The sequence below is a fragment of the Bombina bombina genome, chromosome 7 (genome assembly GCF_027579735.1).
Source record: "Bombina bombina isolate aBomBom1 chromosome 7, aBomBom1.pri, whole genome shotgun sequence".
In the NCBI taxonomy this organism is placed as follows: Eukaryota; Metazoa; Chordata; class Amphibia; order Anura; family Bombinatoridae; genus Bombina; species Bombina bombina.
The window spans coordinates 417,268,823-417,291,647 of record NC_069505.1 but is presented as its reverse complement, the minus strand read 5'-3'; the positions used below and the strand labels follow the sequence as shown (position 1 = coordinate 417,291,647).

At 43.9% G+C, this 22,825-nt stretch overlaps 1 protein-coding gene across 2 annotated transcripts in view; it reads left to right on the top strand.

The window, feature by feature from the left end:
* The first annotated feature begins 2,738 nt into the window (after positions 1-2,738).
* Positions 2,739-22,825, top strand: part of TOM1 (target of myb1 membrane trafficking protein) — a 202,007-nt gene continuing 181,920 nt past the window's right edge. For both annotated transcript variants that reach the window (XM_053721237.1, XM_053721236.1), the window contains exon 1: positions 2,739-2,872. In XM_053721237.1, coding sequence (XP_053577212.1) covers positions 2,821-2,872 — 52 coding nt within the window. In that variant the 5' untranslated portion in view covers positions 2,739-2,820. The remainder of the gene's footprint in view (positions 2,873-22,825) is intronic.

The window sequence follows — 22,825 nt, the reverse complement described above, 5'->3', positions numbered from 1 at the left end:
CACACGTAGGGAGAGAGTAGTATACAGGGTGACACAGACACACGCAGGGAGTCATCGGTACACAGGGTGACATGGGCACACGCAGGGAGTCATCGGTACACAGGGTGACATGGGCACACGCAGGGAGTCAGCGGTACACATGGTGACATGGGCACACGCAGGGAGTCAGTGGTACACAGGGTGACATGGGCAACACGCAAGGAGTCAGCGGTACACAGGGTGACACAGGCACACACAGGGAGTCAGCGGTACACAGGGTAAGAGGGGCACACACAGGGAGTCAGCGGTACACAGGGAGTCAGCGGTACACAGGGTAAGAGGGGCACACACAGGGAGTCAGCGGTACACAGGGTGACACGGGCGCATGCAGGGAGTCAGCGGTACACAGGGTGACAGGGGCGCATGCAGGGAGTCAGCGGTACACAGGGTGACACGGACACACGCAGGGAGTCAGCAGTGCACAGGGTGAGACAGGACCGTGTCACCCTGTGTACCTCTGACTCCCTGCGTGTGCCCGTGTCAGCCCGTGTACCTCTGACTCCCTGCATGTGCCCCTGTCACCCTGTCTACCGCTGACTCCCTGCATGCGCCCCTGTCACCCTGTGTACCGCTGACTCCCTGCATGCGCCCGTGTCACCCTGTGTACCGCTGACTCCCAGCCTGTGCCCATGTCACCCTGTGTACCGCTGACTCCAAGCCTGTGCCCGTGTCACCCTGTGCACCGCTGACTCCCTGCGTGTGCCTGTGTCACCATGTGCACCGCTGACTCCCTGCGTGTGCCTGTGTCACCCTGTGTACCGCTGACTCCCTGCGTGTGCCAGTGTCACCCTGTGTACCGCTGATTCCCTGCGTGTGCCCGTATCACCCTGCGTACCGCTGACTCCCTGCGTGTGCCCGTCTCACCCTGCATACCTCTGACTCCCTGCGTGTGCCCGTCTCACCCTGCGTACCGCTGACTCCCTGCGTGTGCCCGTCTAACCCTGCGTACCGCTGACTCCCTGCGTGTGCCAGTGTCACCCTGCGTACCGCTGACTCCCTGCCTGTGCCCGTGTCAGCCTGTGTACTGCTTACTCCCTGCGTCTGCCCTGTCACTGTGTGGTCAGCGGTACACAGGGTGACAGGGGCACACATAGGGAAATCGAACTACACAGGGTGACACGGGCACACATAGGGAAATCGCGCTACACAGGGTGACACGGGCACACACAGGGAGTCAGCAGTGCACAGGGTGACACGGGCACACGCAGGGAGCCAGCGGTACACAGGGTGACACGGGCACACGCAGGGAGCCAGCGGTACACAGGGTGACACAGGCACACGCAGGGAGTCAGCAGTATACAGGATGACACTGGCACACGCAGGGAGTCAGCGGTACACAGGGTGACACTGGCACACGCAGGGAGTCAGCGGTACACAGGGTGACACTGGCACACGCAGGGAGTCAGCGGTACACAGGGTGACACTGGCACACGCAGGGAGTCAGCGGTACACAGGGTGACACTGGCACACGCAGGGAGTCAGCGGTACACAGGATGACAGGGGCACACGCAGGGAGTCAGCAGTACACAGGGTGACACTGGCACACGCAGGGAGTCAGCGGTACCCAGGGAGACACAGGCACACGCAGGGAGTCAGCGGTACACAGGGTGACACTGGCACACGCAGGGAGTCAGCGGTACACAGGGTGACACTGGCACACGCAGGAAGTCAGCGGTACACAGGGGGACAATGGCACACGCAGGGAGTCAGCAGTGCACAGGGTGACACAGGCACACGCAGGGAGTCAGCGGTATACAGGATGACAGGGGCACACGCAGGGAGTCAGCGGTACACAGGGTGACACGAGCACACACAGGGAGCCAGCAGTGCACAGGGTGACACAGGCACACGCAGGGAGCCAGCAGTGCACAGGGTGACACGGGCACATGCAGGGAATCAATGAGATAAATGAGAATATATGATACAAATAATATATATCGTATGTTACAAATGATCAATATATACCTAAAACAGTTTCTATTGGTGCTTGTTACAATCAATTAATATAGAAGTGAGCAGACTTAAAGGACCAGTAAATACAGTAGATTTGCATATTCAATAAGTGCATGATAAAAAGACAATGCAATAGCACTTAGTCTGAATTTAAAAAAATAGTAGATTTTTTTTCTGAAAAATTTCAGTTATTCTATTTCCACTCCCCCTGTATCAGGTGAAAACCATCAGCCAATCATAAATGCATAATCGCTTATTTTGTGAATTGTTGCACATGCTCAGTTGGAGCTGGTGCCTCAAATGTAAATGTATAAAACCTGTGCACATTTTGTAAATGGAAATAAATTGGAAAGTGTCATGAAAGTTTAGTTTTTTGACTTGAGTGTCCCTTTAAAGAGACAATTTGATCATTAGTAGATCATACACACACCATAAAAAAATATAGTGCTATTAAGTACTGTACTTGTAAAATATGGTTACTCTTAGGGCATAGTGGACACCTGAATGTAATATAAACTTGTCATGATTAATAACGATCACACTCTAATAGGGGTTCTATAGATAATTCTTGCACAATCCTTAAAGAAAAACGACTCAGAAGTATAAATAAGGGCACGTGACACACTAGGACAGTCACAAGGTGGGGGCGTCGTCTCTCGTTGAGGGCGTGGTCAGGGAGGCGTGTATACGGAAGACATTACTAGACAGGAAAAGTGGGCGTGCTCAGACTGAGAGGCGGAGTCATCTTGACGTACGTGGGCGGGACCGTAGCCTGCTCACGTGATCACTGTCGGTTTGGGTTGTGAGGAAGAGCGGCTGGCGGGCGCAATGGATTTCCTACTGGGTAACCCGTTCGGTACTCCGGTGGGTCAGCGGATCGGTGAGTACTTGTGCAACCGCAAGTTAGCAACGGGCATTGAGGGGCTACAAACCCCATCCTAAGCGACCACCCTGTACGGCTTCATTTTAGCCAATTGGCAGCGGACTGATTCCGGGAATGAGCCAATCGGCTCGTTGACACCAATCAAATGACAAGCAGGAGGTTGGCCAATCAGTGTTGCGCAGACCCCCGGGAGGGGCGTGGCTGATTTTGTGATTGGCTATTTTTTAACTACTTATAGGGCTGCAGCACCTTTCATAAGAGCCAATTTAACCCTTTCAGCAGTATAGTAGCATTTGTAAATCAACCTGACTGCTGCTATAGATCTAGATCTTCCTGAATCCTACATGATACCAGCTCCAGAACCCAACTCCTGCCTGATCATGTCCCAGCTCTAGAACCCAACTCCTGCCTGATCATGTCCCAGCTCTAGAACCCAACGCCTGATCATGTCCCAGCTCTAGAACCCAACGCCTGATCATGTCCCAGCTCTAGAACCCAACGCCTGATCATGTCCCAGCTCTAGAACCCAACGCCTGATCATGTCCCAGCTCTAGAACCCAACGCCTGATCATGTCCCAGCTCTAGAACCCAACTCCTGCCTGATCATGTCCCAACTCTAGACCCCAACTCCTGTCTTATCATAGTCTAATCTCTAGAACCCAACTCCTGTCTTATCATAGTCTAATCTCTTGAACCCAGCTCCTGCCCGATCATAGTCTAATCTCTAGAACCCAGATCCTGCCCGATCATAGTCTAATCTCTAGAACCCAGCTCCTGCCCGATCATAGTCTAATCTCTAGAACCCAGCTCCTGCCCGATCATAGTCTAATCTCTAGAACCCAGCTCCTGCCCGATCATAGTCTAATCTCTAGAACCCAGCTCCTGCCCGATCATAGTCTAATCTCTAGAACCCAGCTCCTGCCCGATCATAGTCTAATCTCTAGAACCCAGCTCCTGCCCGATCATAGTCTAATCTCTTGAACCCAGCTCCTGCCCGATCATAGTCTAATCTCTTGAACCCAGCTCCTGCCCGATCATAGTCTAATCTCTAGAACCCAGCTCCTGCCCGATCATAGTCTAATCTCTAGAACCCAGCTCCTGCCCGATCATAGTCTAATCTCTAGAACCCAGCTCCTGCCCGATCATAGTCTAATCTCTAGAACCCAGCTCCTGCCCGATCATAGTCTAATCTCTAGAACCCAGCTCCTGCCCGATCATAGTCTAATCTCTAGAACCCAGCTCCTGCCCGATCATAGTCTAATCTCTAGAACCCAGCTCCTGCCCGATCATAGTCTAATCTCTAGAACCCAGCTCCTGCCCGATCATAGTCTAATCTCTAGAACCCAGCTCCTGCCCGATCATAGTCTAATCTCTAGAACCCAGCTCCTGCCCGATCATAGTCTAATCTCTAGAACCCAGCTCCTGCCCGATCATAGTCTAATCTCTAGAACCCAGCTCCTGCCCGATCATAGTCTAATCTCTAGAACCCAGCTCCTGCCCGATCATAGTCTAATCTCTAGAACCCAGCTCCTGCCCGATCATAGTCTAATCTCTTGAACCCAGCTCCTGCCCGATCATAGTCTAATCTCTAGAACCCAGCTCCTGCCTGATCCTGGTCATATTCTATATACTGGTGGTGGTACTGTCGTGCATAGGAGCTGGGTAAATTGGTGGCAGCTTTGTCTTGTACAGGAGCAGGGTATACTGGTGGCACGGATACCCTGGTGTTTATTGATTTAACAGTCACATACCAGACAGGCCGTGTCTCCCAGCTCATATTCCTGTTGATCCTGAGCCAGAGAAGCCCTTTGGACTTTGTCTATATTTATTTACTGACAGTCTGACTCTCAGTACTGTACTTGTGTGCAAATAACCTCTGTGTGCTTTAAATTCAGAATTTTATGTTTGTCTAGGATTCTCCCATGATACTTACTAAATCCTTAAAGGGACACTGAACCCACATTTTTTATTTTGTGATTCAGATAGAGCATGCAATTTTAAGCAACTTTCTAATTTACTCCTATTATCAAACTGTCTTTATTCTCTTGGTATCTTTATTTGAAATTCAAGAATGTAAGTTTAGATGCCGGCCCATTTTTGGTGAACAAACTGGGTTGTTCTTGCTGATTGGTGGATAAATGCACCCACCAATAAACAAGTTCTTTCCATGGTTCTGAACCAAAAAATAGCTTAGATGCCTTCTTTTTCAAATAAAGAAAGCAAGAGCACAAAGAAAATTTAATAATAGGAGTAAATTAGAAAGTTACTTAAAATTGCTGCTCTATCTGAAGCACAAAATAAAAAAATTGGGTTCAGTGTCCCTTTAAAGGGACAGTCAATACCAGAATTTTTTGTTGTTTTAAAAGATAGATAATCCCTTTATTACCCATTCCCCAGTTTTGCATAACCAACACAGTTATATTAAGTTATATTAATATACTTTTACTTCTGTGATTACCCTGTAGCTAACCATCTGCAGACTGCTCCCTTATCTTAGTTATATTAATATACTTTTTACCTCTGTGATTACTTTGTATCTAAGCCTCTGCAGACTGCCCCTTATCTCAGTTATATTAATATACTTTTTACCTCTGTGATTACCTTGTATCTAAGCCTCTGCAGACTGCTCCTTATCTCAGTTATATTAATATACTTTTTACCTCTGTGATTACCTTGTATCTAAGCCTCTGCAGACTGCTCCTTATCTCAGTTATATTAATATATTTTTTACCTCTGTGATTACTCTGTATCTAAGCCTCTGCAGACTGCTCCTTATCTCAGTTATATTAATATACTTTTTACCTCTGTGATTACCCTGTATGTAAGCCTCTGCAGACTGCAAGTATGTCAAAGAACTGAGATAAGGGGCAGTCTGCAGAGGCTTAGATACAGGGTAATCACAGAGGTAAAAAGTATATTGATATAACTGAGATAAGGAGCAGTCTGCAGAGGCTACTCTGTATCTAAGCCTCTGCAGACTGCTCCTTATCTCAGTTATATCAATATACTTTTTACCTCTGTGATTACTCTGTATCTAAGCCTCTGCAGACTGCTCCTTATCTCATTTATATTAATATACTTTTTACCTCTGTGATTACCCGGTATCTAAGCCTCTGCAGACTGCCCCTTATCTCAGTTATATTAATATACTTTCTACCTCTGTGATTACCTTGTATCTAAGCCTCTGCAGACTGGCCCTTATCTCCGTTCTTTTGACATACTTGCATTTTAGCCAATCAGTGCTCACTCCAGGGTAACTTCACGTGCTTGAGCTCAATGTTATCTGTATGACACACATGAACTAACGCCCTCTACTTGTGAAAAACTGTCAAAATGCATTCAGATTAGAGGCGGCCTTCAAGGTCTAAGAAATTGGCATATGAACCTCCTAGGTTTAGCTTTCAACTAAGAATACCAAGAGAACAAAGCAAACTTGTTTAAAATTACATCCGCCCTATTTGAATAATGAAAGGTTTTTTTGGACTTGACTGTCCCTTTAAGTGCTGACAGTCTACACAACATGATGCACAAAATGATCGCTAGGGTTCTCCAAAGGCGCAAAGAAATTATAAATTGGTAACGGGGCACAATGTTAAAGAGACACTGAACCCAATTTTTTTCTTTTGTAATTCAGATAGAGCATGCAATTTTAAGCAACTTTCTAATTTACTCATATTAACAATTTTTCTTCGTTCTCTTGCTATCATTATTTGAAAAAGAAGGCATCTAAGCTTTTTTTTGGTTTCAGTACTCTGGACAGCACTTTTTTATTGGTGGATGAATTTATCCACCAATCAGCAAGGACAACCCAGGTTGTTCACCAAAAATGGGCCGGCATCTAAACTTACATTCTTGCATTTCAAATAAAGATATAAGAGAATGAAGAAAATTTGATAATAGGAGTAAATTAGAAAGTTGCTTAAAATTTCATGCTCAATTTGAATCACGAAAGAAAATTTTTGGGTACAGTGTCCCTTTAAGGCAGACTCTGGGAAATGTAACCCTTTTTTTAAGCGCACCAGTGCGCCCTGGCGAATAAGGCGAGAAGAATGTATAGTCAGACTTGCTCCTCTCTTCTCGTTCTTCCCCCTTTCTCTCCCCCTCTCATCACAATATTTTCTCTCTTTCTCTCCAATGTATCCTTTTCCACCCCCAGAATCTCTGCTATATCTTCTCTCCAAGTTCTTCTGCCCTTTAATGAGTCACATGATAAAATCATAATGCCAGTCACACCAGACCCATCAGAAATACAAACAGGGAAGCCTTGCGTTCAGTTATTTTACAAGTGTTTAGCACCTGTGGCTTCTCTGTCTTGCGACAACTTCTGTTCTATTTTTACTTCTGTAAAACTTGTCTTACAGAAGCACAATACTTAAAGGGACATGAAACCCAAATTTGTTCTTTATTGATTCAGACATAACCTACAATTTTAAGCAACTTGCCAATTTTACTTCTATTATAACATTGCTTTCTTTCTCTTGGTATCCTTTATTGAAGGAATAACAATGCACTACTGGTTGTAAGCGGAACACATTGGTTGAGGCTATGTGCAGTCCAACGATCAGCAGCTAGCTCCCAGTAGTGAATAGCTGGATATGCTTTTCAACAAAAGATACCTAGAGCAGAAAGCAAATTTGATGATAGAAGTAAATAGGAACGTTGTTTAAAACTGTTTGATCTATCTGAATTGTGAAAGAAAACGTGTGGCTTCCATACCCCTTTAAAGTGCAACAGACTTGCATTTTAGTCAATCAGTGCTGACTCATAATTAACTCCACCAGAGTGATCCTATGTTATCTTTTTGAAACACACGAACTAGCACTATCTAGCTTTGAAAAACTGTCAAAATAGACTGAAATAAGAGGCCTTAAAGGGCTTAGAAATTAGCATATACCAAGAGAACAAAACTAATTTGATGGTGAAAGTAAATTGGAATGTTGTTTAAAATTGTATGCTATTTCTGAATTGTGAAAGTTTTTAATGTTTACTAGAAGGGGTGCACATAGACAACTCAAGTGGTTTATTCTTGTAGAATGTTGCAGGGTCAATATGGAGGCGCACAAGCCTTACTGGAAGTATTAAAACAAGCACACATTTCAGAGGCAAATAATGAATGTATCTTGCAGTGTTTTATATTTTCTTTAGATGAATGGGAAATACAGTCAGATTAAAATATAAAATGTTTAATTATGCATAGTAAAACAACTTTGTAATGTAGTGTCATGATTTTATTTTTTTCTGCTTTTCCTGTAGTTTAACTCGTAAATTTGTTGGTTTTCCATTTTTGATAGCTGTTGGTCCAAACTGCAGACTTCACAAGCCTAACCGTGCTACATATCTGCCCCTAATTGCCCTCAGCAAGTGATAAGGTACAATAAAACAATGCAAAAGTAGTAGTGGCTTGTCTGCTCCAGTAAGTCCAAATTGGTTCCTTCAAATAAGCCTAGTGGTCGGGGGCAGTTTGACAAACGCAGTGTTCAGATAGTTGTTTTCACTTATGCTAATTTTATTGCATGACTACAAAAAAGCCAAAAGATTTTAGCACTAAAATGGTGACAATCTAAATAGTGGCTTGGCTGGTTGCGAAGCAATAATGTTGCAGCCCTTATTTAGCATTTCATGGACCCGTGCGCTATTTAGACTGGCATCATTTCAGAGCTGGTATTTGACATACTGCAGTATTTCAGTTTTGAGGGTTTGATCTGCTGTGTTTAGCAACAGTATTGTAATATAAATCCCTTTGTGATATATAATAGCAGTTTGTAGGGGCTGTAGTCCAGGTCACTCTCATAGGTAATGTAGTAAGTGTGTTCGTCATATATAGAGACTATAGACTTAATATATAATATATAAGGCAATATGTGGGGACATTTCTCTTCTCTTAGAATCTTTTGAAAAGCATACATAGGCCCCAAGGAAGAATTTGCTGTGATGTGAGATGTCATCGCTGAAAGAACAGGTCACATGCAGGAACTGTTAGTGATTTTGCTTTGCAGTGAGAGTCCACATCAGATGGTTCTCTTTAAACAGCAATGTGCTCTGGCTGCACTGTATGGTTTCCTTCCCAAAGTGCAGCCAGAGCAAAGCTCTTTTTGAAGAGAACAGTTTGATGCAGACCCTAGAAAGGAAACCCTTTTTTTCAGGACATTTTTCAAATTTTAGCAAAATTTTCCTTTTTTTTCCTGTGCAGCTAATTTGCAAAGTAATTTTAAATGCTGCAATATAGTATAAACCTTTTAAAATTGTATTATTCTACTGTTAATTAACACATTGCAGTGGAGCTGCCTAATTTTAATTTAATTTCAAAATGATCTGCAGAAATGTTTTCACTAAAAAAAAACACAAATAAAAATCTCATTGCAGAAAGTGGAAAAAAGTTCTGCCTCAGGGTATATAGGTGGTCTCAGGGCCAGCAATGTACTACTAGGAACTCAGCTGCTGATTGGTTGCTGCACATAGATGCCTTGTGTGATTGGCTCACCCATGTGCGTTGCTATTTCTTCAATAAAGGATATCTAAAGAATGAAGCAAATTAGATAATAGAAGTAAATTGGAATGTTGTTTAAAATTGTATTCTCTACTTGAATCATGAAATAATTTTTTGGGGTTTAGTGTCCCTTTAAAGTAACTTGGAAAGTTGTTTAAAATTGTATGTTGTGATGACTGAAAACAAATTGGAGTTTTATGTCCTTTTTAATGACATGACTCTCAAGCTAAAATTTGCCTTTCTGAAATTATTTTTGGCACCATCCAGTACTGACCACACTTCTTCAATAAGCTTTAGAGAATATGGCCACGTGTGTCCCTTGAGAGGTTTCCCTTTGTAGTTTTTCAAGATGTTTTCTAACTTTGGTTATCGAGCTTTGGAGTACAATGGTCCCCCTTAATCACATTTATAGGGTTTTGGGAAAATTTTAGCTAAAAAAGTAAATTGTTGCTATAATTTATCTGTTTGGTGTTTCTGAATAACCAAAGATTGTTGCTGCAAAAATAAGTGGCTGTGGATATTTCTTACATTTCTGATTGGTTTAAAAAATCCTGACCAGGAGGGTTAATTAAAGGCTTCTAAAGAAGTAAAACCAACTTGTGCCATATATAGCGGCTGCTGTGGGTGCCTCACACAGTCAGTTATTTTTGGGTAATTTTATCCGTTACAGATTTGTTCTTTGTGTGCTGGAGGAGGAAGTGTGTGTGTTAGTTACGCTGCCTGGAGAGAACAGTCTGTGTCAGGCTGCAGTTTACTCCTGTACTTGGATACTTAAAGGGATAATAAAGTCCAAATTAAAATGTCATGATTCAGATAGAGAATGTAATTTTAAACAACTTTCTAATTTACTTTTATCATCAAATTTTCTTTGTTCTCTTGGTATTCTTAGTTGAAAGCTAAACCTGTAGGCTCATATGCTAATTTCTAAGCCATTGAAGGCCGCCTCTTATTTGAATACATTTGACAGTTTTTCACAGCTAGAGGGTGTTAGTTCATGTGTTTCATATAGATAACATTATGCTTATGCACGTGAAGTCATTTAAGAGTCAGCATTAATTGCCTGAAATTTAAGTCTGTCAGAAGAACTGAAATAAGGAGGCAGTCAGCAGAAGCTTAGATACAAGGTAATTACTGAGGTTAAAAAGTGTATTAATATAACTGTGTTTGTTATGCAAAACTGACGAATGGTAAATAATCTTTTTAAACAAAAACATTTTTGGTGTTTACTGTCCCTTTAATACCTGCACTGCTGTTTGATTTGTGATATTTTAAAACAACAGTTTACCCTTTGTGTTCCAAATCTACCTGCTGGAGTGTATTCAATTGTTAACATAGAGCTTCTTTACCTTTTATATCAGCATTTAAAATAGATGATTATGACTGTGGTATCTCCATTTATACTGAAAGTTTGACATGTAACTCACCAGTTTGTACCCTCTGTGCAGTGGCATGTAACTCACCAGTTTGTACCCTCTGTGCAGTGGCATGTAACTCACCAGTGTGTAGCCTCTGTGCAGTGGCATGTAACACACCAGCTTGTACCCTCTGTGCAGTGACATGTAACTCACCAGTGTGTAGCCTCTGTGCAGTGGCATGTAACTCACCAGTGTGTAGCCTCTGTGCAGTGGCATGTAACTCACCGGCGTGTAGCCTCTGTGCAGTGGCATGTAACTCACCGGCGTGTAGCCTCTGTGCAGTGGCATGTAACTCACCGGCATGTAACACACCGGCGTGTACCCTCTGTGCAGTGACATGTAACTCACCGGCGTGTACCCTCTGTGCAGTGACATGTAACTCACCGGCGTGTACCCTCTGTGCAGGGACATGTAACCCTCCATCTAGCTTTTGCCATGCATATTGGCACAGTTTTAACATTTTTTTGTTTTGTAGGAAAAAAAGACAACAATATAAATAAATCTGTAACTATACATTTTATATACAGTATACACCCCCCCTCGTTTCTCATCCTTATGAGTTGGAATCTGCACCAGGATTTTTGGGTACCATGGGTGTTGCATTAAATGTATCACATAATTAGGGGTGAGGGGGAAAGATTCCACAATTGCCTATGATAAGCAAAGAATTTGATTGAGTGCTTATAAATGGGAGTTGCCATATATGTGGTGCAGGTACAATTCCCCAAAGCAGGAATTCCAAAATTCAAACATTCTGAAATCCAAAATTTAATTAATATTTAAAAAATAATAAATGATCAAAAATTACTTTTTTTCCCTGCCTGTAAGTCACAATCTTCTCTGCCTCTGTCTTTGTTTTTGTTTTTTTTTGTGATTAGAAATTCAAATAGTCTATATTGATTCAAAATAACAAGTATTACCTTTCTTATTACAGTACTGTACTTTTAATCTCCATCAACGGAAACGTTTTTTCACTGTAAAAGCAATAAAATTGTGGAACTTATTACCTAAGGAGGTAGTAAATGCCAATACCTTAGATACATTTAAAAATAGTTTAGATACATTTCTGGCTAGAAACAGAATACAGAGATATGATTGCTGGTGTTAAATGGGTCACCTTTGTAATGTGACTAAGCTAAATTGGAGCTTTTATTGTAAGTCTATTAAGATCTGTATAGGTTGAGCTTGATCGACTTCTGTTTGTTTTTCAACCTCATCTGCTATGTTACTATCTTTCTGACGGTACTATGTATACAAAAGTATTAAACATTATATAAAACTATCTTTAGGGTACATGTATAAACTGTAACATGTAAATATTGCATAAATGACATAAGATAGTGTTGTTTACACTTGGTCCCATCCCCTCTCCAAACTGTCCAATTTTACAGATGCAAATATTCCAAAACCCAAACCTTTTCCGGTCCCAAACAGTTTGAATAAATAGTTTTCCTACTATATCTAATCTGCATTCATGTTCTTCTGGCTTTCATTGACATTGAGTTAAATTTGAGCTTTCTTTCTTGTAGCCACTAGTCAGTAGTCAGACAGTATTTGGTTTGGCAGGTAGCACTGACTGTACTAATGTGATGCTGAATGACATATTAGCAAAACCTTTAGCCGAGCTGGGCATGATTAGCTATGTGACACCTCTCTTGTACACAGAAGCCTAGGAGGGATTACGCAATCATAGACATTATTTAAGTTGGCATTGTTGTTTTCTGATAAGAGAGACTAAGTTCTGGCTTTTCTTTCCTGGAATATATATAAAATATGTGAATCCCCAGATGGGCCAGTACCTAGTGCAGTGTACTGCAAACCGAAAACTTTTTTAGGGTGGGTTTGATTTAGGGTTGCCACCTGTCCGGGAATGACCCACACAGTTCTGGTTTCAAATAGTTTGTTGGGGTTTGAAGCCAAGTCAAGCCGGGATATGTAAATGTGCGGGTGTTTAGTAGGAAACAGCCACAGCCAAAAAGGCGACCTTGTGCATTTTCAAGATACTGCACATGGCTACAGCTATTTCTCTCTTGCGTATTTGTGTCATTATGTGGAAATGTGTGTGTGCTCCCTCAAGTCTGTATGTATAAATGTCTTTGTGTGTGTGTGTCTTTGTGTTTGTCAGTGGCTCTTTGTGTGTGTGTGTGTGTGTGTGAGAGCTTTAAGGCTGTGACACACTGAGAGCGGCGCGCAGTGTGATAATGCGGCTTTGTGCGCACCGTGTGTACTGCCTTTTCATCTCTGCGCTCTCAGCCGCGTCAGGTTGCGTAGCTGAGTACTCAGAGTTGAAATATTTGAACTTCAGAAGCGATGCAATGTGGCGCGAAGCAGCTACTTCGCCTCACATCACTTGCAGGAACTGAGGGCGGCACGGCGCACAACATGATAGTGCAGCTGTGCGCACTCAGTGTGTCCTGCCCTTTCATCTCTGTGCGCTCCGTCCTGCCCTTTCATCTCTGTGCGCTCCGCCACATCAGGTTGCGTAGCTGAGCGCTCAGAGTTGAAATATTTCAACTTCAGAAGTGATGCGACGTGGCGCGAAGCAACTACTTCGCCTTGCGCCGCATCACTTGCAGTATGTCACAGCCTTTAGTGTCTGTATGTAAGAGAGAGAATGTGTGTGTGTCTGTCCACTTTAGTGTCTGTGTGAGCGAGAGAGAGAATGTGTTTGAGGGGGTGTGTGTGAGAAAGATTGAGTGTGAATATCTGTGCTGTTATACAGATAGCTCAGGCACTGTGGCTAAGCTCTGTAGCAACCCAAGGGTTTCAGGTTCGATCCCCGGCGAGGTCCACTCAGCCTTTCATCCTTCTGAGGTAGATAAAATGAGCAGCGCCTTGAGACCCTTATGGGTGATTAGCCGTGCTTTACAAGTACCCCATACTTACTTACTTACATACATACATACATACATACTTACTTACTTACTTGCATTCATGGGTTGATTTATCAAATGTCTGGCGGACATGATCCACTGTAGCGATCATTTCCACCAGGCCTAGATAAATGCCGACAGCATACGCTGTCGGCATTTATCATTGCACAAGCAGCTCTGGTGAACTGCAGATTTGCAGCCAATTGGGGGGGGGGTGTCAATCAACCCGATCGTATGAGATCGGGGGGATTAATGTCCGCAGCCTCAGATACAGCAGACGAATTAAGGAGCAGTGGTCTTAAGACTGCTGCTTCTTAACTCCTGTTTCCGGCGAACATGAAGGTTTGTGCGGAAACGGGGTTATACGGCCCCATAGTGTGTTTGCTGTGCAGTTTACAGCGCAAGTGTTTGGGTTTAGCCTGAACTAAAGGTGAAATCACACATGTAAATGACTTGTCAGTAAGACTTGATTTAAAGACTCATTGTGCTGGTTCTTATAGAATCAGATGAAGGTTTTGTTTTTAGTAGGTTAGTTTTACAGTTGTATGAGAAAATGACTGATTTGGTTTTGTGCCATTAGAAATAGATCATTAGAAAATGATTGCGAGTTGAACTCTCCAGTTTAATAAGTTAATCATTAAAGGGACATAAAATCCATTTTTTTTCCCCCTTATATTATTCAGATACAGAATACAGTTTTAACCAACTTTTAAATGTACTTCTATTATCTAATTTGCATCATTCTCTTGGTATCCTTTGGTGAAGAAACAGCAATGCACTACTGGGAGCTAGCTGAACGAATTGGATGAGCCAATAATTTAAAGCATATATGTGCAGCCACCAATTAGCAGCTCTTGGGCCTACCTATGTATTCTTTTCAACAAAGGATACCAAGAGAACAAAATAAATTAGGTAAGACGTAAATTGGAAAGGTGTTTTAAAATCACATGCTCTATATGAATCGTGAAGAAAAAAATGTGAGTTTTTCATATTGCTTTTTAATATTTGGAGAACTTTTCTCTTGTGAAGTGTATCCAGTCCACGGATCATCCATTACTTGTGGGATATTCTCCTTCCCAACAGGAAGTTGCAAGAGGATCACCCACAGCAGAGCTGCTATATAACTCCTCCCCCCACTGCCATATCCAGTCATTCTCTTGCAACTCTCAACTAAGATGGAGGTCGACTGTGGTGTTTTATACTTAGTTTATTTCATCAATTAAAAGTTTGTTATTTTTAAATGGTACCGGAGTGTACTGTTTATCTCAGGCAGTATTTAGAAGAAGAATCTGCCTGCGTTTTCTATGATCTTAGCAGAAGTAACTAAGATCCTTTGCTGTTCTCACATTCTGAGGAGTGAGGTAACTTCAGAGGGGGAATAGCGTGCAGGTTTTCCTGTAATAAGGTATGTGCAGTTAAAATATTTTTCTAGGGATGGAATTTGCTAGAAAATGCTGCTGATACCGAAGTAATGTAAGTAAAGCCTTAAATGCAGTTTTAGCGACTGGTATCAGGCTTATTGATAGAGATACGAACTCTTATAAAAGTGTATTTTAAAACATTTGCTGGCATGTTTAATCGTTTTTTACATATGTTTGGTGATAAAACTTATTGGGGTCTAGTTTTTTCCACATGGCTGGCTTGAATTTTGCCTAGAAACAGTTCCCTGAGGCTTCCAACTGTTGTAATATGAGTGGGAGGGGCCTATTTTAGTGTTTTTTTTGTACAGCAAAAATTACAGACACAGACATCCAGCTTCTTCCTGCATGATCCAGGACTTCTCTGAAGGGCTCAAACGGCTTCAAAAGTCGTATTGAGGGAGGTAAAAAGCCACAGTAGAGCTGTGGCAGTTGTTGTGACTGTTTAAAAAACGTTTTTGTCATTTGTTATTCCGTTTTTGGTATTAAGGGGTTAATCATCCATTTGCAAGTGGGTGCAATGCTCTGCTAACTTATTACATACACTGTAAAAAGTTAGTTAGTGTAACTGCATTTTTTCACTGTTATTTCAAAATTTGGGAAAATTTGTGTTTCTTAAAGGCGCAGTAACGTTTTTTTATATTGCTTGTTAACTTGCTTTAAAGTGTTTTCCAAGCTTGCTAGTCTCATTGCTAGTCTGTTTAAACATGTCTGACACAGAGAAACCTACTTGTTCATTATGTTTGAAAGCCATGGTGGAGCCCCATAGGAGAATGTGTACTAAATGTATTGATTTCACCTTAAACAGTAAAGATCAGTCTTTATCTATAAAAGAATGATCACCAGAGGGTTCTGTCGAGGGGGAAGTTATGCCGACTAACTCTCCCCACGTGTCAGACCCTTCGCCTCCCACTCAGGGGACGCACGCTAATATGGCGCCAATTACATCAGGGACGCCCATAGCGATTACCTTGCAGGACATGGCTGCAATCATGAATAATACCCTGTCAGAGGTATTATCTAGATTGCCTGAATTAAGAGGCAAGCGCGATAGCTCTGGGGTTAGGAGAGATACAGAGCGCGCAAATGCTGTTAGAGCCATGTCTGATACTGCGTCACAGTATGCAGAACATGAGGACGGAGAGCTTCAGTCTGTGGGTGACATCTCTGACTCAGGGAAACCTGATTCAGAGATTTCTAATTTTAAATTTAAGCTTGAGAACCTCTGTGTATTTCTTGGGGAGGTATTAGCTGCTCTGAATGACTGTAACACAGTTGCAATTCCAGAGAAATTGTGTAGGCTGGATAGATACTATGCAGTGCCGGTGTGTACTGACGTTTTTCCTATACCTAAAAGGCTTACAGAAATTATTAGCAAGGAGTGGGATAGACCCGGTGTGCCCTTTTCCCCACCTCCTATATTTAGAAAAATGTTTCCAATAGACGCCACTACACGGGACTTATGGCAGACGGTCCCTAAGGTGGAGGGAGCAGTTTCTACTTTAGCAAAGCGTACCACTATCCCGGTTGAGGAAAGTTGTGCTTTTTCAGATCCAATGGATAAAAAATTAGAGGGTTACCTTAAGAAAATGTTTATTCAACAAGGTTTTATTTTACAGCCCCTTGCATGCATTGCGCCTGTCACTGCTGCGGCGGCATTCTGGTTTGAGGCGTAGGGCGCTATGGCTTAAATCCTGGTCAGCTGACGTGACTTCAAAATCTAAATTACTCAACATTCCTTTCAAGGGGCAGACCTTATTCGGGCCTGGCTTGAAGGAAATTATTGCTGACATTACTGGAGGCAAGGGTCATACCCTTCCTCAGGACAGGGCCAAATCAAAGGCCAAACAGTCTAATTTTCATGCTTTTCGAAATTTCAAGGCAGGAGCAGCATCAACTTCCTCCGCTTCAAAACAAGAGGGAACTGTTGCTCATTCCAGACAGGCCTGGAAACCTAACCAGTCCTGGAACAAGGGCAAGCAGGCCAGAAAGCCTGCTGCTGCCCCCAAGACAGCATGAAGGAACGGCCCCCTATCCGGAAACGGATCTAGTGGGGGGCAGACTTTCTCTCTTCACCCAGGCGTGGGCAAGAGATGTTCAGGATCCCTGGGCGTTGGAGATCATATCTCAGGGATATCTTCTGGACTTCAAAGCTTCTCCTCCACAAGGGAGATTTCATCTTTCAAGGTTATCAGCAAACCAGATAAAGAAACAGGCATTCCTAAGCTGTGTGCAAGACCTCCTAGTAATGGGAGTGATCCATCCAGTTCCGCGGACGGAACAGGGACAGGGATTTTATTCAAATCTGTTTGTAGTTCCCAAGAAAGAGGGAACCTTCAGACCAATCTTGGATCTAAAGATCTTAAACAAATTCCTCAGAGTTCCGTCATTCAAAATGGAAACTATTCGGACCATCCTACCCATGATGCAAGAGGGTCAGTACATGACCACAGTGGACTTAAAGGATGCCTACCTTCACATACCGATTCACAAAGATCATCATCGGTTCCTAAGGTTTGCCTTTCTAGACAGGCATTACCAATTTGTAGCTCTTCCCTTCGGGTTGGCCACTACCCCGAGAATTTTTACAAAGGTTCTGGGCTCACTTCTGGCGGTTCTAAGACCGCGAGGCATAGCGGTGGCTCCGTATCTAGACGACATCCTGATACAGGCGTCAAGCTTTCAAATTGCCAAGTCTCATACAGAGATAGTTCTGGCATTTCTGAGGTCGCATGGGTGGAAAGTGAACGTGGAAAAGAGTTCTCTATCACCACTCACAAGAGTCTCCTTCCTAGGGACTCTTATAGATTCTGTAGAGATGAAAATTTACCTGACGGAGTCCAGGATATCAAAACTTCTAAATGCTTGCCGTGTCCTTCATTCCATTCCACGCCCGTCAGTGGCTCAGTGCATGGAAGTAATCGGCTTAATGGTAGCGGCAATGGACATAGTGCCATTTGCGCGCCTGCATCTCAGACCGCTGCAATTATGCATGCTAAGTCAGTGGAATGGGGATTACTCAGATTTGTCCCCTCTACTAAATCTGGATCAAGAGACCAGAGATTCTCTTCTCTGGTGGCTTTCTCGGGTCCATCTGTCCAAGGGTATGACCTTTCGCAGGCCAGATTGGACGATTGTAACAGATGCCAGCCTTCTAGGTTGGGGCGCAGTCTGGAACTCCCTGAAGGCTCAGGGATCGTGGACTCAGGAGGAGAAACTCCTCCCAATAAATATTCTGGAGTTAAGAGCAATATTCAATGCTCTTCTAGATTGGCCTCAGTTAGCAACACTGAGGTTCATCAGATTTCAGTCGGACAACATCACGACTGTGGCTTACATCAACCATCAAGGGGGAACCAGGAGTTCCCTAGCGATGTTAGAAGTCTCAAAGATAATGCGCTGGGCAGAGTCTCACTCTTGCCACCTGTCAGCGATCCACATCCCAGGCGTAGAGAACTGGGAGGCGGATTTTCTAAGTCTTCAGACTTTTCATCCGGGGGAGTGGGAACTCCATCTGGAGGTGTTTGCTCAACTGGTCCATCGTTGGGGCAAACCAGAACTGGATCTCATGGCGTCTCGCCAGAACGCCAAGCTTCCTTGCTACGGATCCAGGTCCAGGGACCCGGGAGCAACGCTGATAGATGCTCTAGCAGCTCCTTGGTTCTTCAACCTGGCCTATGTGTTTCCACCGTTTCCTCTGCTCCCTCGACTGATTGCCAAAATCAAACAGGAGAGAGCATTGGTGATTTTGATAGCGCCTGCGTGGCCACGCAGGACCTGGTATGCAGACCTAGTGGACATGTCATCTCTTCCACCCTGGACTCTGCCTCTGAGGCAGGACCTTCTAATACAAGGTCCTTTCAATCATCCAAATCTAATTTCTCTGAGACTGACTGCATGGAGATTGAACGCTTGATTCTATCAAGGCGTGGCTTCTCCGAGTCAGTCATTGATACCTTAATACAGGCTCGGAAGCCTGTCACCAGGAAAATCTACCATAAGATATGGCGTAAATATCTTTATTGGTGTGAATCCAAGAGTTACTCATGGAGTAAGGTTAGGATTCCTAGGATATTGTCCTTTCTCCAAGAGGGTTTGGACAAAGGCTTATCAGCTAGTTCTTTAAAAGGACAGATCTCTGCTCTGTCTATTCTTTTGCACAAGCGTCTGGCAGAAGTTCCAGACGTCCAGGCATTTTGTCAGGCTTTGGTTAGGATTAAGCCTGTGTTTAAAACTGTTGCTCCCCCGTGGAGCTTAAACTTGGTTCTTAAAGTTCTTCAGGGAGTTCCGTTTGAACCCCTTCATTCCATTGATATTAAACTTTTATCTTGGAAAGTTCTGTTTTTGATGGCTATTTCCTCGGCTCGAAGAGTCTCTGAGTTATCTGCCTTACATTGTGATTCTCCTTATCTGATTTTTCATTCAGACAAGGTAGTTCTGCGTACCAAACCTGGGTTTTTACCTAAGGTGGTTTCTAACAGGAATATCAATTAAGAGATTGTTGTTCCATCATTGTGTCCTAATCCTTCTTCAAAGAAGGAACGTCTTTTGCATAATCTAGACGTAGTCCGTGCCTTGAAGTTTTACTTACAGGCTACTAAAGATTTTCGTCAAACATCTTCCCTGTTTGTCGTTTACTCTGGACAGAGGAGAGGTCAAAAAGCTTCGGCAACCTCTCTCTCCTTTTTGGCTTCAGAGCATAATACGCTTAACCTATGAGACTGCTGGACAGCAGCCCCCTGAAAGGATTACAGCTCATTCTACTAGAGTTGTGGCTTCCACCTGGGCCTTTAAAAATGAGGCCTCTGTTGAACAGATTTGCAAGGCTGCGACTTGGTCTTTGCTTCACACCTTTTCAAAATTTTACAAATTTGACACTTTTGCTTCTTCGGAGGCTGTTTTTGGGATAACGGTTCTATAGGCAGTGGTTCCTTCCGTTTAAGTTCCTGCCTTGTCCCTCCCATCATCCGTGTACTTTAGCTTTGGTATTGGTATCCCACAAGTAATGGATGATCCGTGGACTGGATACACTTAACAAGAGAAAACATAATTTATGCTTACCTGATAAATTTATTTCTCTTGTAGTGTATCCAGTCCACGGCCCGCCCTGTCCTTTTTAAGGCAGGTTTAAATTTTAATTAAACTACAGTCACCACTGCACCCTATGGTTTCTCCTTTCTCGTCTTGTTTCGGTCGAATGACTGGATATGGCAGTGAGGGGAGGAGCTATATAGCAGCTCTGCTGTGGGTGATCCTCTTGCAACTTCCTGTTGGGAAGGAGAATATCCCACAAGTAATGGATGATCCGTGGACTGGATACACTACAAGAGAAATAAATTTATCAGGTAAGCATAAATTATGTTTTGTTTTTTTTTGCTGTACATTATTGGAAATAGAAAAATAATCATTACCTTAATAGTTTATAATTATATATTAAATAATAATAATAATAATAATAATAATTTAGTAAAAACATTTTTATAGGGCTACAGTAACACCTCACAAGGAGAATATGCCATGGTGATCTGTGCCAGGTAATGTGTATATCACTGTGAGAAATTGTCACACAAACACATGCCAGATATAGGGTCACAGTGTCACATCACAAGGAGAATATACCATGGTGATCTGTGCCAGGTAAAGCCTGATAAGCTGCGCATGTGATGAAATTAGATACAGAAAATTTCTAAAGATTTGCCGCATTTGTATTCAGTAGTGCTGGATTTTATAATAAATTCTGGAAACAGGAAACCATATCTGATACCAATGTCTCACACTCTTGTCTCTTTAACCTCATAACATTTACGTGTTGCTGTTGGAGGTACTTAGAGAATAACTTTACCTGTAGGTAGATGCTGGATTAAGTGATAGACTTGTCTGTAGTGTAGGGAGACGCAGGATTAAGTGAGAGACTTGCCTGTAGTGTAGGGAGACGCAGGATTAAGTGAGAGACTTGCCTGCAGTGTAGGGAGACGCAGGATTAAGTGAGAGACTTGCCTGCAGTGTAGGGAGACGCAGGATTAAGCGAGAGACTTGCCTGCAGTGTAGGGAGACGCAGGATTAAGCGAGAGACTTGCCTGCAGTGTAGGGAGACGCAGGATTAAGTGAGAGACTTGCCTGCAGTGTAGGGAGACGCAGGATTAAGTGAGAGACTTGCCTGCAGTGTAGGGAGACGCAGGATTAAGTGAGAGACTTGCCTGCAGTGTAGGGAGACGCAGGATTAAGTGAGAGACTTGCCTGCAGTGTAGGGAGACGCAGGATTAAGTGAGAGACTTGCCTGCAGTGTAGGGAGACGCAGGATTAAGTGAGAGACTTGCCTGCAGTGTAGGGAGACGCAGGATTAAGCGAGAGACTTGCCTGCAGTGTAGGGAGACGCAGGATTAAGCGAGAGACTTGCCTGCAGTGTAGGGAGACGCAGAATTAAGCGAGAGACTTGCCTGCAGTGTAGGGAGACGCAGAATTAAGCGAGAGACTTGCCTGCAGTGTAGGGAGACGCAGGATTAAGCGAGAGACTTGCCTGCAGTGTAGGGAGACGCAGGATTAAGCGAGAGACTTGCCTGCAGTGTAGGGAGACGCAGGATTAAGCGAGAGACTTGCCTGCAGTGTAGGGAGACGCAGGATTAAGTGAGAGACTTGCCTGCAGTGTAGGGAGACGCAGGATTAAGTGAGAGACTTGCCTGCAGTGTAGGGAGACGCAGGATTAAGTGAGAAACTTGCCTGCAGTGTAGGGAGACGCAGGATTAAGTGAGAGACTTGCCTGCAGTGTAGGGAGACGCAGGATTAAGTGAGAGACTTGCCTGCAGTGTAGGGAGACGCAGGATTAAGTGAGAGACTTGCCTGCAGTGTAGGGAGACGCAGGATTAAGTGAGAGACTTGCCTGCAGTGTAGGGAGACGCAGGATTAAGTGAGAGACTTGCCTGCAGTGTAGGGAGACGCAGGATTAAGTGAGAGACTTGCCTGCAGTGTAGGGAGACGCAGGATTAAGTGAGAGACTTGCCTGCAGTGTAGGGAGACGCAGGATTAAGTGAGAGACTTGCCTGCAGTGTAGGGAGACGCAGGATTAAGTGAGAGACTTGCCTGCAGTGTAGGGAGACGCAGGATTAAGTGAGAGACTTGCCTGCAGTGTAGGGAGACGCAGGATTAAGTGAGAGACTTGCCTGCAGTGTAGGGAGACGCAGGATTAAGTGAGAGACTTGCCTGCAGTGTAGGGAGACGCAGGATTAAGTGAGAGACTTGCCTGCAGTGTAGGGAGACGCAGGATTAAGTGAGAGACTTGCCTGCAGTGTAGGGAGACGCAGGATTAAGTGAGAGACTTGCCTGCAGTGTAGGGAGACGCAGGATTAAGTGAGAGACTTGCCTGCAGTGTAGGGAGACGCAGGATTAAGTGAGAGACTTGCCTGCAGTGTAGGGAGACGCAGGATTAAGTGAGAGACTTGCCTGCAGTGTAGGGAGACGCAGGATTAAGTGAGAGACTTGCCTGCAGTGTAGAGGCGGGAGGCTGAGGGGAACCCCCGCCCCGGAAGTGGCGCCCCCCGGTGGCCGTTAACGGTAGCGAGCTCCGCGCGGCCCCCGAGCCTACCCGGCTTCCCCGCTCGGAGGATGGGTCCCCGGGAGGCTGCAGTGTAGGGAGACGCAGGATTAAGCGAGAGACTTGCCTGCAGTGTAGGGAGACGCAGGATTAAGTGAGAGACTTGCCTGCAGTGTAGGGAGATGCAGGATTAAGTGAGAGACTTGCCTGCAGTGTAGGGAGACGCAGG